Here is a 17,700-nt window from a genome sequence, read left to right as displayed (position 1 = left end):
TCAGTCTGATGGCTTTAGAATGGTGATGATGTCATATCAGATAGGATTGGTCAAAATCTAATTTGCTTAAACTGTATAGAAAGAACTAGCAGAGGTCATTCTCTTGTCATTGTTTTTGTAAAATGACCTAAGAAACTTTAGTAGTTGTACTGTATGCTTTTGATAAGATCTTAGGCATATTTATAAAAGTGCGAAATTATAAAAGTGAATACATTCAAGCAAATATTTGGATAGATACGAAAAGATTGAGAAGAGATTTTGTAAAATATCAAACGCTGCAGATTCTCCTTCCCTTTGTATTTTAGTCTTTAATGGCTAATTTCATTCGCAAGCCACAAAAAAGCATTTCCGCACTCAAGGTCATTGATAGAGTTCAGGAACCTCCGCGCCTCTGCATTCCCGCTGCGCTCGAAACCACAGTGATCTACGGCATGAGTTTGCACAAAATGTTCAGAGAGAGGATTAAAAATTATACGACGTGATTCATTTCTTTTGAACAAATTAATTAGCTGCGGCACACTGCCGGCTAATTGACAACCGCCTTTCTGTTACGCAGAGGTTTGCGGGGTCGGTGAACAGCTGGGTGGCTTCAATTCTATCCTCCATCTGGAAGCTTGAGGCCTCACCAAATAGACTCTTACAGAAGAAACCCACTGTTCATTTGCAATCCTAAGCATTTGCAGGGAGGCGTCTGCAGAATAATGCAATCAATAATCATACGTTTTTTAGTCTCTATACGAGTAAGAATATTCGTCGTGCACTGTCAATCTACAAAAGATATTGAAATGATTTATGGATCGCGGTTCCTACTTTTTCATACTTGCTCATAATCCTCCCACTGAAAATCGATTTTAAATTTGAAATTGATAAAGATTTTCTAATTTGTATTCCTTCTTTTACCCGGCTGTTGGGATTGAACGTCATTAGCCGGGAGATGGCAGGGAATGTCAATAAGACTTTCATGGTAGTTTTTTAGTGCTGGTGTCGTTGATCCGTGCAGAAGAACATTGGATACCCGAGTACAATCTATACAAATGTTCATTTAATTTCATAATTATCAAGCATTCTGGTTAAGATTTATTCAAAACATATTTGCAAGTCTTAAAGGGACACTCCACTTTTTTTGAAAATAGGCTCATTTTCCAGCTCCCCTAAACAAAGTTAAACATTTGATTTTTTTTAATTCATTAAGCTGATCTACAGGTCTGGCGGTACAACTTTTAGCATAGCTTAGCATATTCCATTGAATCTGATTAGACCATTAGCATCGCGCTTAAAAATAAAACATTTTTTTTTTTCCTATTTAAAATTTGACTCTTCTGTAGTTACATTGTGTACTAAGACCGACAAAAAATTTAAAGTTGGGATTTTTTAGGCAGATATGTCAAGGAACTATAATCTGGTGTAATAATCAAGGATTTTGCTGCCGTAACATGGCTGCAGGAGACACAATGATATTACGCACTGCCTGAAAAAAGTCTCGTGCTATTGAAGGTTACCAAGGGGACTATTTTCGTAATATCATTGCGCCTACTGCTATCATGTTACGGCAGCAAAGTCCTTGATTATTATGCCAGAATGAGAGTATAGTTCCTAGCCATATATGCCTAGAATATCGCAACTTTTAATTTTTTGTCTGTCTTAGTACACGATGTAACTACAGAAGAGTTTTAAATAGGAAAAATATTGAAACTCTTTGGTTATTTTTAGCGCGATGCTAATGGTCTAATCAGATTCAATGGATTATGCTAAGCTATGCTAAAAGTGGTACCGCCAGACCCGGAGATCTGCTGAATGGATTCTAAAATGGTAAAAATCAAATGTTTAAATCTAGGGGAGCTGGAAAATTAGCATATTTTCCAAAAAAGTGGAGTGTCCCTTTAAATCTCTGCAAATAATTATTGGAATATTCTAGTTATGATTTAAACCATCTAAATTTTCTCTTTGAACAATTAGCACAATCTAGCTGCAACCTATTGACCCACCTACACTTCTGTGTTATGTGTAGGTTGTGTATCGTCAAAACTGGCACCGGGGAAGCAGTGTAGTGGAGACCAACAGGACGTCTGTGGAGCTTCAGTTGCCATCGGGAGAGGACCTGCTTGTGCAGATCAAAGCCCTGAGCGATGGAGGAGACGGCAGTAGCAGCAGTCCTATACTCATACCAAAAATGTCAAGTAAGGCTTCACGTGAGGTTATATCAAGAACAGTGCACGGGATGATTTTCGAAATCCCTGGAAAATATTTGGACAATTTTGGCATTTCGAACTATCAAACTTTATATGACTTTGCTTTGGGTGCTTATATGGCAAAATGTCACACCCTGTGGCATCTGCAAAATAATGACACTAGACCTTTTCTCAAAGCCATGGCAAGCTCAAATTTGGCTTAAATGTCCAAATATTCATGGGGGTTGCCTACCTCAGCCATAGCTTGAATTTCAATAACTGCATGCTGGCAATAATTTGGCATCTATATTGGCCTACTTGATCTAAACTAGGGTTTTTTGTCTTTGTCATCACAGGTCTGAACTCAAAAGGTTACTTCAGGTCAGATGCAAGCAAGATGGCTCATGTTCATGCAGTAGTGTTTCTGATCTTGTCCTGGATGTTTTCATAGAAATCTGCCTTTACTTGGCTCTAACAAAACAACGATTAGCTGGATGTGGTTGTATTTTTTTTTCTTTTTAAGGTGACTTTGCTCCATTGCCTTACATTGTGAAGTTTTTTTAACCGTTTTGTCAAACTATTTGTCTTTTGTATTTAGATTTTATGCAAAAAAAGCAGGTTTTGCCATGTACTGTAGCTACTAATTTTGTTTAGATGATCTGAATTCAAATCGTGGTCTAAAATGTTGGATATCCAAAATAATTTTTGGGATTCTTATTTTAACGTTCATGGAGTTTTTTCTTACAGACAGAAAAGTCGGGTAAGTCAAAGAGAATGTGATTGTGTATAAAAGGCAATTTAGTGCATTAGTTATGTGCATTAGGTTGTTTAGTGACCGTTTGGTTTATTACAGTACATAGTTTCTAATTGCACAGATTTGTTTCTGCACTGATCATTTTGTTGTATAATTTTTTTTCTTATAACCAGTTTTGATAACAGAAGGATAACGGGGACACTTTACAATAAGGTTGTATTTTTTTTACATTTGTTTATACAAAAACTAAGGTGAATTAACAATGAGCAATATCATTTTGCATTTATTATTCTTTGTTAATGTTAGTTTATGCAAATACAATTGTTCATGTTAGTTCATTGTGCGTTAACTAATGTTAACTTTGCAATTTAACAAATTATTAGTAAATGCTAAAATTAACATGAACTTAGATGAATACATGTAGTCTGTAATGTATTGCTCAGTTTTAGTTCATGTTACACTGTAAAAAACAACATGATCTCACGGCAAGTAGTGTTATAGTCACGGAAAATTTGATTAATGACGACATTCAGCTTTTTTCATGTTACTCAGCACTTTCGTGTCCATGGCACGACTTTCTTTTTCGTGTCATTTTATGTATTCTCATTTTTTTTCCTATTTGTAAATCATTGAAGCTTTGGATTAGATTTGGGGTTTGGGTTAGGATGTACTTTTTTGTATTGGTTTCTACATGTTTTTCTTCCGCTTTTAAAACTATTCTTGCCTGGATTTGGGGTTAGAGTTGGGGTTTGGGTATGAATGTCTGAAAATGTAAAGTGATTTTAACGCCAATCCCAAGCGACAATGGTAAGAAAATAGGAAAAAAAACTATAAAAAATAGATAAAATGACAAGAAAGAGAAAGTCGTGCCACGGTCACGAAAAACTATTTATAAAAATTTGTGCAAGTGACACGAAAAAAAAAACTGAATTTCGTGCCATGGACACAAATAAATTAATACAATTTTCTGTGACTATAACATGACTTTCCTTGAGATCAGTCTTTGTAAAAAGGTAAAAGTTGGATCAACTTACAATAAGTTTTTTTTTTCAACTTAAATTCTTACTTTAAGTAAAAAATATAAAAAGTTATAAAATGTAATTTTATTGTATGTTATTAACTGAAGTTTATTAATTAGAGCAGCTTTCACATTTTACAGTGTAGCTTATTCATTAACTTATGTTAACAAATACAACCTTACTGTAAAGTGTTACCGAATAAATCTTGTTCTACAACTGTATGATTTTTTTATGGACACCAAATAAAATGTTTGATAAATGATGGTAAGCACACAGCTGATTGTAACCATTGACTTCCATAGTAGGATTCAGTGCTTACTATCATTTACTGTACACTGTAAAAAAATCTGTAGAAATTACAATGTTATTGCAGCTGGGTTGCCGGTAATTTACCGTAGATTTAAATTTATGTTATTTACTGGCAAGAGTTTGTTTAGGGTTAAATAAATTTTAAATATTAACAAGTCTTTATCTTTACAGAATAAAACTATACAATAACAGCCTCATGCAAAGCATTCTGGGAACCAGAAATCCACATCAACTTTTTTTGTTTTTTGCTTCAGATTTTGTTTCCCAGAATGTTTTGCTTGATGCTGTTTTTTTGTTTTGTTTTACTCTGTAAAGACAAAGACTAAATGTTTAATGTTCATTTAACTTTGAACAAAATGTTGCCAGTAAAAAACATAAATTTAAATCTACGGTAAGTTACCGGCAACCCAGCTGCAATTTCTACGGATTTTTTTTTACAGTGTATCAAAATATCTTCTTTTGTGTTCATCACAATAAAAATAATAATACAGGCTTATAACAACATGACGGTGAATAAATGATGACAGCATTTATATTTTTGGGTGAACTATCACTTTAATTTAAATTCAAGCATTGTCATTCAGGTTTTAAGATTTGATAAGATTTGTCTTTTCATCAGACAAAGACATCAGAATTTTTAATTATCACAACAATAAAAAATAGTGCTTTTCCCTGATACCACTTATAGATGCTTCATCATGTCTGATAATCTATAAGTCTTTAAAACATCTGTTGAGTTTTTCAGCTTGAACATTATATCCAAGTACCAAATATTTAGCTCAACTCAGATTAATGGTTTTAAATATTAAACCTCATATGACTGAACACAGTATTTAAATATCATCTGCATTGTTTATCACTTATTTAATCAGTAACAACACAAACATATGCAAATATTTTGATTGTTTACTTTAAATTATTTACATTGTACTATTTACATAATTCTTTTAATTTGCTTCATTTTGCATTTTATAAATGTAACACATTGTCTGTTTTTCTTTTGCTATTACGTATGCGATTTAATACCTTTGTATTAATTCTGTACAATCTCTGAGAGATGTAATATAAATAAATAAAATTTCATATTGAAACATATGCAAAGTGAAATGTGATCAGTTACAGTATACACTAATAGCCCTAACAAACACACAACACAACACAGCAGTATATTTGATGTGGGATGAGATGTTTCGGTCTAATGCGATGAATGGAAGAAAGCTTGAATGATCTATATGGTTGCCTGGAGACTGCGCCTTCAAAGATGTGAATACTGATTGGTAATTTACAACACTGTCTGCTGAACAAGAATGTATAGATGCCTGCTTTCATGGTGAAAGTTGCTATTAAATCATGACTTTGTAACCTTTCCAAAAAGTAGCACAATCATATAGCCAATACCACCGTACTGGTTGTAATAAAATATCTTTTTTTGGAAAGGAATTAAATGTTCACTCATTAAACGGCAGCCTGTATTATCTGACAGTAAGTTATGAAACCGGTTTACTGACGATGTGTGAAATGGAGTTAGATTTCACAGTGAAGGTTTGAGTTTATACTGAGAGCTCAGAGGAGTGAGCTTGTCAGGAACACTGACAGGTAAAAGTGCGAACACGGATGTAATCTCCCGGGAACTGATCCGACTTGTTGGGCTACCAGGGGATTTAACGGTAAATACTAGTCCACCTAAATCGAGAGCAGTCAGGAAAGTCTTTTAAAAAGTTCCCCTCGCATGTCATTTGGTGCCGTTCAATAGCACGTCAGCGATTCCAACCGAATTTTGGTGGGTACTGATATTTCTCACACTGATCCTCCTAAATTAATGGCATCAGTGGAGCTGTAAAGACCCATATGGAAGCGAGACATGGGAAGGCTGCCTCCTAATGACTACTTTTGGCAGCCCAATGTGTCTGCATAATCTCACAGAATGGCTGTAATAAACCCACACTTGTTTTGAAAGGAAGTTTTACCTTATCTGATTATGGTGCCAACACAATATGACGAATGTCTGACACATTTCTATTCAGATCAAAGGCTGTCTTAGGATATTTCTTTATTTTTAAACATTTCATATTTTTTTAGAGATGCAAAGGGGTCTAAACCATTAGTAAAGTATGAGTCTGATCCTGACTTGCTATGCCTCTAAAGTTAGTGTAAAAGCATAAAATTTGATGATCCAGATTTCTAATGTGGTCTTACACATTTGGACCCCACTGTAGAAATGTACTAGCAGAAAGGAGAAAGATTTATTTCATGTCATCTTTTGTATTTTCTCGGTCCCGTTTCTATCAATACCCCCGCTGATAAATAATAACCACCTTCCTCTTTGATGATATTTTCAAGGTAGGAAGAGATATCCTTATTGAGGTGGGGCAGATTAAAAATTCCACCCTGCGGCAATGTAATGGATCTTATGCAAAACTGAATGGAGAAAATTTGGCCCAGATTTTTCCAAGATAGCCATAGCAGTTTATAAAGGGCCCTCGGATATAAAAATGGAGAAATAATCATGAAGAAACCTTTGGCTATTCAAATTAATCATTACAATGATAGAATAGGGCTGTCAAAGTTCACTTGTTAGTGCTGCAGTGGCGCATGGGGGAAAGTGGTGAGATAATGAATGGTTTGGAAGTTCCTCATGTTGAAAACACGGGCTAGACACATGACATGTAGGTACCCAGTCTCACAAAATTTCGTTATATACAGTAGTCACGTAATTTTTTGATAATTTTTTTCATGAATTTCCGCGTTTTTTCGTGATCGTATAACGAATTTCTGTTTCCGTGTGATTATCACGTATTGGTTACTCAACTGTTTGGTCATATTTTCCTACCATTGTCGCCTCGGTTTAGGGTTAGATTTACTTAAAATGACATCCTTACCCAAATCTAACCCTAACGCCAAATGACATATAAAAAAATCTGAAAAATTTGTATAAACCAATACACAAATTGACATTCTAATGCAAACACCAAATCTAACCCTAAACTGAAGCGACTATGGTTTGAAAATAGGAAAAAGCAGTTGAGTAACCAATACGTGATAATCACACGAAAACAGAAAATCATTATACGATCACGGAAAAACGCGGAAATTCGTGATAATATCACAAAAAAATGAATCAAAAATGTACGTGACTATATCACAAACCTCCGTGAGACTTTGTAGCAACGTTTGTATTTTTAAGTAAATTATGTTTATGCATGGTTAGTAAATATAGTAATATAAGTTGCTGAAATAAGGCCAACTTCCAAGAACACATAATAAACATTTGTTCACAAACATAAAAGTACTGGATCTTGTAGAGTTGAGAACCCAGCTCATCTTAGTGACTTATACATAACTATCACAAAAAAAAACAAATAATATTATCTCCCTTATAATTCCTGTATCCCATTTCGATACATTTGATTTTATTCATATAACTTTAAATTACCCGCCTGTAGGAGTTGAAAAAAACAAGCAGCTCTGTAATTCCAGACATTAATTCACAAAATTGATTTCCTACGCTTGCCCTTATCAATTAAATACACAGATGTAAGTGGCATCTGCTCTAAACAGCCAGCTAAGTCAGCCATAAATTCCTAATTTGCTGTATTACTTCCATATCATGCCGCAGGTCAAGGAATGCCAAGGATAAACCATCCTCTTTTATTTCCCAGTGCATTAAAATATCACTTCATTTATTCAACCACTTCAATCAAACTTGATGATGCCTTTATTTGCTATGCAAAACTAATCATGTAATTTAGCTCTTCCACACCAGGAGAATTTAACGATATGGAAGGAAATTTAGAAGAATAATTTCTCGGCTGGCATTTAAGAAGAGACGCCGTCTCTGTGTTTCACGGTGCCAACGCTGTTACGATGTTTATATATGTAAATTCTCCCGAAAGCGTCACATGTAAAAGGGGGAGGGTTAAAAAATGTGGTCCGAAGAAGATAAACGAGATGAAATTACCAAGAGGTGTGGAAAGCCAGGTTAAAGCGTTCATAATCTGCAAAGCAGAGCCTTCGGCTGCTAGGCCTCTAAATTGGCATGAATAGAGATTCCTGCGTGTTTACAAAGCTTGTCCCCAGACTGCAAACTGCGGAAAAGGCTGCATCCAATGAGAAGAGTAAACAGGATTATAAGTCAGAGGAAAGATGGGCCATTACTACACCTGTCAGCTGAACTAAACTAAACTTTTAACACGATGGTGAATATTAGGAATGCACACACTGTAAAAAATTAGCTGTAATTATGCAGCTGGTTGCCAGTAGCTTATTAGTGGAGAGGAGCCAATTAGTATATGAGGATGATTAGTAGACCAATGGGCAAGTTGGCCAGGATGCCGGGGCACACACCTACTATTTTTAGAATGACATCCTAGGATTTTTAATGACCACAGAGAGTCAGGACCTCGGTTAAACATCTTATCCCAAGGACGATGCTTTTTTGACAGTATAATGTCCCCATCACTATAAACCCTTATACAGCCCACGTGATCAAATAGCCTGCATGCGCATTTCGGCAACAGAAGTGGTGTTGTTCCCCAGTGGTTTCCCAGTATCAAAATGTCTGGTTGTTGCGTTTGGTTGCACTAATATAATATACTTATACGTATATATGTATCTGGCCACTTTATATTTGGTCATCTGCTAACGTCGTTCCACTATAGTACACGGATGTGGTAGCTGTGTTGAAAAAGTTGATAAGTCAACTTTTTAAAACATCTTTCTCTGTCTGTATTGCTTCACTTCTGATTCTTGCCTAGGGTGACAATACGTGCCACTCTTCCCGGATGGTCCTGGTTTGTCGTCCGGAAGTCATATTTGTTGACCACATATGTCATAGAGGATTATTATTATTAATATTACAGAAAAGCAACAGTTACATTTTAAGGTAAGAATGAAACTACGATTGTGTGTCTTATGTTTTCAACTGAATGGCGTATGTGCGGTCAACAAATACGACAAAATTCTGGCCAGGACGCGTCTGGGAAGAATGGCACATATGGTCTCCTATTCTTGCCATACTTCCGTTGCCAAACTGCGCGCGCATACGTTGCCACGTCATCATTGTATACAAACAGTAAAAGTGTCTATACTGGGGTGTTAGGACCCAGACAGACCACAGAGTGAGCACCCCCTGCTGGTCTCACTAACACCTCATGAATAGGCAATAAATATATAGTTTTAAAGATTTAAAAAAGGAAATGCGACAGCACAGTACAGTCATATTGAAGTGTGTAATGTTTTATTAAAATTTTTAAACATTTACAAGTTTCTCCATAACCCTCTTTTTTATTTTTATTTTACAATGCCACAAGAACAAGAGGTATTACATTGTCACATTAATAACATTAGATGCCAGAAAAATAAGATTTTCAGGTCTTGTTGTTAAATTTTTTTATAAAAATAAATTAATAAAATATTGTTCCTTTATATTTAAACTATTATTTTATCAAAAAAGCTAATAAAAAACACCAAATTCTATCACAATTCCCACCTTTTGTATATACATTTTATAATTTCTACTACACATTTATTTATTTGGCTTTTGCTTTTTAATTAATAATTCAAGAATTTCTTAACAAAAGGCAACTCTTTAATGACATGATCCTCCGGGATGTGACGTCATTATAGGTGTGGTGTGACCACTCTTTGGTGTGACCCAAATGTGAGTAAGTATTAGCATTACCTTAAAATTTATGTTTTTCAGTATTATCTCACTCTAATACATTCCGTTTTGTTAGATAAAATGACAAAGAGGATGATTATGTTTGTAGAGATGCCCATTGATCGATTTATCAAAATAATTAAGTAAAGTCAAAACTGAATAACTTAGCTGCGTTGTGCTCGTGCCTTACCTGCGTGAAGCAGCGCCGAAAGATCATTCGTTTCTGAGGCGTCCTAAACCGCATATAATCCGTAATAAATAGTGTTCAGAATTAAAAGAGAACATATATTTTTTGGGGGGTGCATCCTTGTTTTTTCCTCACGTCTTAGCTCCGCCCCTTAGATGCGACAACCGGAGTACTCGAAGCAAGCACAGCAAGTGACTCTCAATAAAGTTTTTTTTTTTTAAATAAAATATCGGGATCATTAATTTTGAACATTAAAAATGTTAAAACTAAAAAAACCTTAATCACATACATTTAGAGCCCATAGCATTGTTAATATTAAAAGTCAAATTTTTAAAGTGCTCACTAAAATGTATGCCTAGTATGTGGCATGTGTGGAATCCAAATTACTGTATACTGTACATTAATGTTAAATATATGCTCTGAAATAATCAGCATTTACAATAACTTAATATTAACTTTTTACTATTATTAAACATAGTGTGAATAGTATACGCTAGGCTAGGGAACTGGGATGCAGCATAGTATCCCACAAAAGCAGTATTTTTGGTGTTATTTATAGTGAAGTCATGTATGTTTGTATGTATATCCCACTTGTACAGTAGTTAAATACTCTCATGTGTTATTATATGCATGTTTTTCCTCAGCTGTTTTGTTTGAGACATTGCAAAATTATACTTTATGAGGAAAATGACAAACATAAACTAAACCTATTATATTCACAGTTAATTCTTTTCATCAGCTATTACAGATTTTTATATGACAAAGACTTCATTGTACTTTGAGGTAATGTTCACCCCAGGAAAAAAGTATCGTGCATTTGGTTGTTTTGTCTGGCGTCTTTTGCCTGTTGTGCGTAGGTTCTTAGCCCTGCTTGACATTTGCGATAATTAAAACAGCTAATCCATGTAGGGTGCTGTCAAAGCCCTAGAAAATGGTCATGGTTAATTTTAGGTCAAATTAAAACCTCTGCGTGAATTGCCTACCTGCAGGTTCCTGCCAAGAGTCTAATCCATAGTAATTTACCAGGTTTATTAAAAGACGAAAATGAGGTTAAACATAACAAAACACTTCAAATGCATATATTGGAACCAGTGGCACTCTCTCCAGTGCAACCAACATAGCAAAGTTATGCAAAGTCACTTTAATTGCAGGGGGTGAGGTTGTTTTCGTGTATGTTTATTACTGTACACATTTGAAACTCAGTGGATGTGGGCAGGGGCATCATGCACCAACTTTTTTTAAGGGGGCACAGTGGCTCATGAGAAATTTGTTTATAAACAGACTATGAATATTATAGAGCGCTCACTTACATTTCTAACAATCTAAGTCACCCCTGCCTTTATGTTAAACCACACAAAAAAAAATTTGTTTATTGTTGTGTTGACTTTTATGTCAAATACTTATATCAGTTAATTCAATCAGAATAGTGACTTGGCAGATGTTAGATCTGAAATGGCAATTATGTTAATGTACATTCTGTTTAATGACTTGTTTAATTGTGCCATTAATATATTTGCACAACAACTGCGCTATGTTATAAAACTAATGTAATTTTAAATGCATAAAGTATATAAACAATAAAAATGACGAAAACAACAGTAACGTGATTGACTTTAATGTTCAACGCTGCAAAAGCAATAATGCTGTAAGCTACAATTTTCATTTATTTTCATTTTAACTGCAAATATAAAACACTTTAAAAATAAGGTTATATAACATTATTAGAGGAACGCATTTTTTGCACTAAATTTAACCTCATATGAGCATGTGATTTTGTGCCCCCCTGAACTCTGCCGAAGTACCATGAATCTAAAAATAGTCTACAAATATAACTTTGAGACTGTTGCATTTTAAACCATGCATTTTCTACTGCATGAATTCACTGCGTATAATTGTTTCAATTCCATCTTTGTTGTATATCCAAAACGATTTTTGAGTGATTGGAGGAATGGAAGTTGCATCTGTAGGGACACAACTCCCCGACTCTCTTCAGAAGAGACTTTTCCTTTTTTCTGACACTTTGTGACGTCTGCCTGTGTATAGGTGTAGTTTGTCAGAAAGTGACAGTGCATGAGCCTGAGCCAAGCTCTAAAGCGGGGATAAAGTGTGGTGATGGACAGAGAATTCACAGAGAATTAAAAAGACTGGGAGCCCACCTCCTCCCCAAAGAACCAGAGATGACTGACAGTATACAGGGTTATCTCTCGCTGTCTCTCTCCTTCTCGGTCTCTCTCCATCTGGCACTTTAAGACTGTCCTAACCACTCCTGTGATTTTGTCGAGATGGATATCGAAAAAATTCGCATGACTTTGTTATCCGAAAGCTGTTCATCCAGATTTATGAAAACATGATATGCCTCTTCGCCCATCTACTTTTGCCTGTTTTTTACATAAATGAGAATGGATGACTTCCAGACTGTACTGAAATATTGAATATAGAAAGTGACTGAAACCCATGTTCTGTTTCACGTTGTCTTTGCTTAAATATTAAATTTGGCAAAGCCTCAAAACATGTGCAAATGATAAGGCTTTTTGAGGGTCATGCACTGGCCCTATAGGGCAAGTGACAGCTCTTTCAAATGGCCCCAGCATCGTTCACACTGCCCCCCAGACATCTGGCTATCCTTGGCTGTCATAATTTAAAAGGACACTTTAAACGGACTTTAATTCTGAACCTTTGGCAGTGAGTGGGAATCCCCCCGGCTATGGGCATGTTTAGTATAGGATTGTATGTGAGAGCTGTGACCAGTGCTGGGGGTAACGCATAACAAGTAACGTGCATTACGTAAGGGATAATGTAGAGGCAGCCGGTAGTTATCGGGAAATAAGCCCCGACAGTGTGATCAGTCTTGTATCATACAGAAGGGGCTTATTTCCCGATAACTACCGGCTGCCTCTACATTATCCCGCGCTTATTACACGGCTACTTGCCACATAAGAAAAAAAACTGGACATGAATATGAATTTGAAACATTTTATTGGCATATTTGTTTTAAATTAACATTTTTATCCTTCCGCGAAACTTTGCACAGATGCATAAAATGATCGTAATACCTTATTAAGATCCTCTGCTTCATACTTGTCTGTCTCCATTTTTTTCAGTCTTTGAGAAGTTTTAATGCCCATTCTGTATTTTTTTGTGTGTTGGCTTCGTAGCTGTCATGCTTTTTTTTGTCAAGTTCAGTCTCAGTAAGCTCTCTGTGTCTTGTCGTTGTTCGTTCTTCTATCCACTGTTTAAATGTTTTGTTTTTTCCGTACATGTTAAAATTAATGTCAAAATCCATTCTTAATTGTGGTTGTCCAGTGTTTGTCACAAGATGGCGCCAAACAGTAATCTTTATTGGCGCGGAGCGATTTTAATCGTACAAGTAGTACCGGCTATGCGTTATTACTTTGGAGCGGTTATTATTTGAAAAGAACGAACCTGCAAATGTCTCAACTGACCAATCAGAATCAAGCATTCCAGAGAGCCGTGTAATAAGTAATAATATTACTTTTCTGAAGTAACGAGTAAAGTAATGCATTACTTTTTAAATGTACACATTAATATTTGAGTTTCTTTTTAAAAAAAGTAATGCAAGTTACTTTTTTAGTTTAATTAATTCGATTCAAAATAATAATGTACTGAATTAAACTAAACGTAGTCACATTATGCACTCTATGCGTACGTGTGGGAATAGTTTAGGTCAGAAACTATGGCAGGCCAGAGCTCGACATTTTTGTGAAAAAATATGCAATTTCTGAATGCAGATCTTTTCGGTCAGAAAAAACACCTGAAAGAGATCAAGCCTCAGCCAAGAAAAAGTAATGCAAAAGTAACTAAAAAGTAATGTAAGCATTACTTTCCATGAAAAGTAACTAAGTAATGCAATTAGTTACTTTTTTTTGGGAGTAACTTAATATTGTAATGCATTACTTTTAAAAGTAACTTTCCCCAACACTGGCTGTGACAGCCTTTTAAACTTATAAGTTCATTGCAAATGGAAACTAGTCACATTCTCTCAATATGAATTTTTTACTTTGTTATGCCCGTGACCGCTCTGCTAGGGCCAGGCGTAAACCTCAGCTGAACCTGCGATTCAACCCATAAACGCAAATTGAACCAAGAACTAAATATTTATTCAGAGCAGCACTTTATATACACAGTACACTGGATTTTGTGATTCACTCCCAGCTTTAAATAAATTAAATGGATAATTTATTATTTACTCAGCCTCGTTTCAAACCCTTATGCTGTTCATTTCAGCACACAAAGAGAGAATTTTGAAGCAGCTATTTTTCATACAGCGACAGTCAATAGTGACCAGAAACCCTCAAGGTCCAGAAAACGATAATAATGAAATAAAAACACGGTATTTAGTTCAATAACAAACTGAATTAAGTATATGATGCAGTTTTATGTTCTTTTTAGTGGTGTTTTAGAGCAGTTATATAGAAATAGCTGTCCTTCAAAGAGTTTTACAGGAAATAAATGAAATATGTGTAATTTATATACTGACAGAATTTTTATTTTCAATGTATCCTTTCATTTCCCTAAAGGTGTGTGTGTACGAGTCTGTTTTCCAGCATTGACAATTTCATTTTGAACAGGTTCCTTGAGCATATAATTAATATTATCTGATTTGTTCTGCTTTCCTTGAAGAGCTTCATAATAGCCAGAAGCCGAGACGGATGATTTGAAGATGTCGTCCGGCACATACGGGTTGGTCTTTTTCATATTGAGCTGTCTTGTGTTTTATCTGATCAATATTTGTCAGTACAACGGCAGAACAAGACAGACGGAAAGAATATTAGCCTGTGGCTTATTTTGTCATAATATATGTATCGACTCCTGTCAAATTTGTCCTCAATATGTTGGCTGCATCCCATCATTTTGACATTTAGAGTTACTAGACAATCCATTGGCAAATATATCTACGTCTCCGCATCTTTCAACGAAAGCTATTCAAGTTTTGGTGTAACACTTTGTTGTCACGAGTAGTTAATATTACAGATTAATAGCAGGATGAAAATGCGTGCTTTATCTTCTTTTATTTGAAAACGTTTTGCACTTTATAAGAAATATTATAAACAAAACTTGTGTAAAGTTGTACGCTGAGTGGGATACAATGTGTGTTCGTGTGTATACACATTTCATTGAACGTGCATTTATGTGTAAAATTGTGCAGTGTATCATTTACACACACTGTCGATAAAAACAAACCAGCAAACTAAGTTTTGGAAAGTGATTTTTTTTTAACTGAACTATCTTTAGTTTTTCCTTATGTCAGTTTGTGGCATTGTCAAATACAGCATGTAGGTAGTGTTAGTATTCATTTTCATCAAACACCAAGTGGATTTAAAGATTAGTATGGCGTTTTAAAAAACATGCCGTAAGACTTTATTGGAACTGACAGAGATACCGTATTAGGTTTTGTAAGGCACCTTACTGTAGTCCAGATTAGACCTGCTGGTGCATGTTTGCCAGTGGGTATAATGAATATGCACTGTGTAGTTTATTTTACACTATTAGTGTACATGACACTCTGGAATTCTTGATTCTGATTGGCCAGTGGCAACATTCCGAGGTTTGTTATTCCCAGATCACACATCCTCATCCAGGAGTCATCCTGACAGGTGCAATTTAATACTTTCAAATAAAGTTATTATTTATAAATATGCATAATTAATAACACATTAGATCTGATTTACAAATGATTAATAGCATGTTTAAAATTTGAACTTGTCTTGACTTAAAGCAGGAAATGTTTTTTCTTTGTGGAAGATTCACATTTTTCACAAATGAACATAAATCAAATCAATATTTTGTGTCCATACAGCCTATTTGCTTATGTAGCAAGTAGCCGTGTTATAAGTGGGATATTTTACATCCATCAGGATATTGTAAATAGAATTCATTCACATTTGGTTCCTGATCTCAATGGCAAGATTTTCTATATTATAACAGTTTTAATCAAACCAATCAAATATTTTAGTTTTCTGTTTTTGTTGAAGTATTTTAATTAAAGGAAAACACCACCGTTTTTCAATATTTTACTATGTTCTTACCTCAACTTAGATGAATAAATACATGCCTATCTTTTTTTCAAGGCGTTCAATTTTAATCTGTGTACCGCGCTTTGTGAATGTGTTAGCATTTAGCCTAGCCTATTCATTCCTATGGCTCCAATCAAAAGTTTTATTTTGTGCCACCATACTTATTACCCCCAATTTCCACCGACTGCGGAAAGGCTGCGGATCTGTTGCGGAACGGCGGCGGAGTCAATCGGTTTCCATTCAAGTCAATGTGTGTATTTCCACTGACTGCGCTCCGAATCCGTCACAGCTCCGGCCATCCGCAGCCCTCCGGCACAAATACGCAGAGCTTCTATTTTTGACGGATGCCGGACAGCTCTGCAGGGTGGAGCCATGACTTTATCGCGTGATCATACCTGAATTCGCGAGATCTCTTGTTTTTTTCCTTTATTAAATCTTTGCAATACAAACATTACAAAGTCATCAATATAGAAACAACAAATAATAGACAAGAACAGAGACAGGGGGAGTTAAATGGTAAAGTATACGGTATAATAAATACATTAAAGATAGAGCATAAATAAATGGTTTTAGCAGCTTTCTTATTTTTTTAATTTTGGATGGATTTGATGTACTGCTCTTTCTACGCGAGATCTCGTGTTGTGATCTGGGCTGGTTTGTAAAAACGTCATATTTCAAGTCATAATTGGCGGAGACAGAACTAGGTATCGCGCGATCATCACGTGAATTTGCGAGACCTCATATGTCCTCGTCACTTCAGCACGCAGCCGCTCTGCAACCAATACGGAACTGGTGGGTATTGGCGGACGGCAGAGTGCGGAGCCGTAACGCAGTGGAGCAGATCTGCAGCCGCTCCGCAGTCGGTGGAAATCCGGCGTTAGTGTAACTACTCATGCAACAGTCTTTAAATAAGGAAAACATGGAAGTGTTTTGTGGCTTCTAAATTCATCCCTGTTTGGAGCCATAGGAATGAATGGGCTAGGCTAAATGCTAACACATTCATGAGACGCTGTACAAAGATTAAAAATGCACGCATTGTATGTATTTATTTGTCTAAATTGAGGTAAGAACATAGTACAATATTGAAAAATGGTGGTGTTTTCCTTTAACATGATTTAAAACATACACATTTTCAACTTACCTCTCTGTGCACACTGATTTTCAAGTATTTTTTTTTTCAAAAGTTGCTTGTACACACTGAAACATCGGAAAATGCTTAAATCGCCTTACTGCACATATGGGCCTGCGTCATTTTCTTTGGAGGTATTACAATTTATTATATACACTAGCAAGAAAAAGTATGTGAACCTTTTGAAATTTCATGTTTTTCTAAATAAATCTGATCTTCATCTAAGTCAAGGGTACTGAAAAACAAGGGTTCACATCAGTGGCGTACCAAGTCAGATCCGGGCCCATACATGTATGCAAAAAAAAATGAACGGCCCCCTTAAGCCAAAGCCCCCCCCCCAACCTTGCCCGTTGGCACTGTTAACTGTGGCGCGCAGGTCTGTTAACAACATATACTTTTAATAAGGTACTCAAATATTTTTCTTTACTTTTTTACTTTAA

The 17,700-nt window shown here is 35.5% G+C and overlaps 1 protein-coding gene across 1 annotated transcript in view; it reads left to right on the top strand.

Annotated features, from left to right (window-relative positions):
• The window catches only part of cntn6 (contactin 6), a 141,993-nt gene extending 137,634 nt beyond the window's left edge, over positions 1–4,359 (top strand). Inside the window, exons 22-23 of the mRNA XM_065279773.2 lie at positions 2,009–2,177; positions 2,525–4,359. Coding sequence (XP_065135845.1) covers positions 2,009–2,177; positions 2,525–2,619 — 264 coding nt within the window. The 3' untranslated portion in view covers positions 2,620–4,359. The remainder of the gene's footprint in view (positions 1–2,008; positions 2,178–2,524) is intronic.
• The last annotated feature ends 13,341 nt before the right edge of the window (positions 4,360–17,700 follow it).

Source organism: Paramisgurnus dabryanus, chromosome 7 (assembly GCF_030506205.2).
Source record: "Paramisgurnus dabryanus chromosome 7, PD_genome_1.1, whole genome shotgun sequence".
In the NCBI taxonomy this organism is placed as follows: domain Eukaryota; kingdom Metazoa; phylum Chordata; class Actinopteri; order Cypriniformes; family Cobitidae; genus Paramisgurnus; species Paramisgurnus dabryanus.
This window is presented reverse-complemented; position numbering and strand designations above follow the sequence as displayed.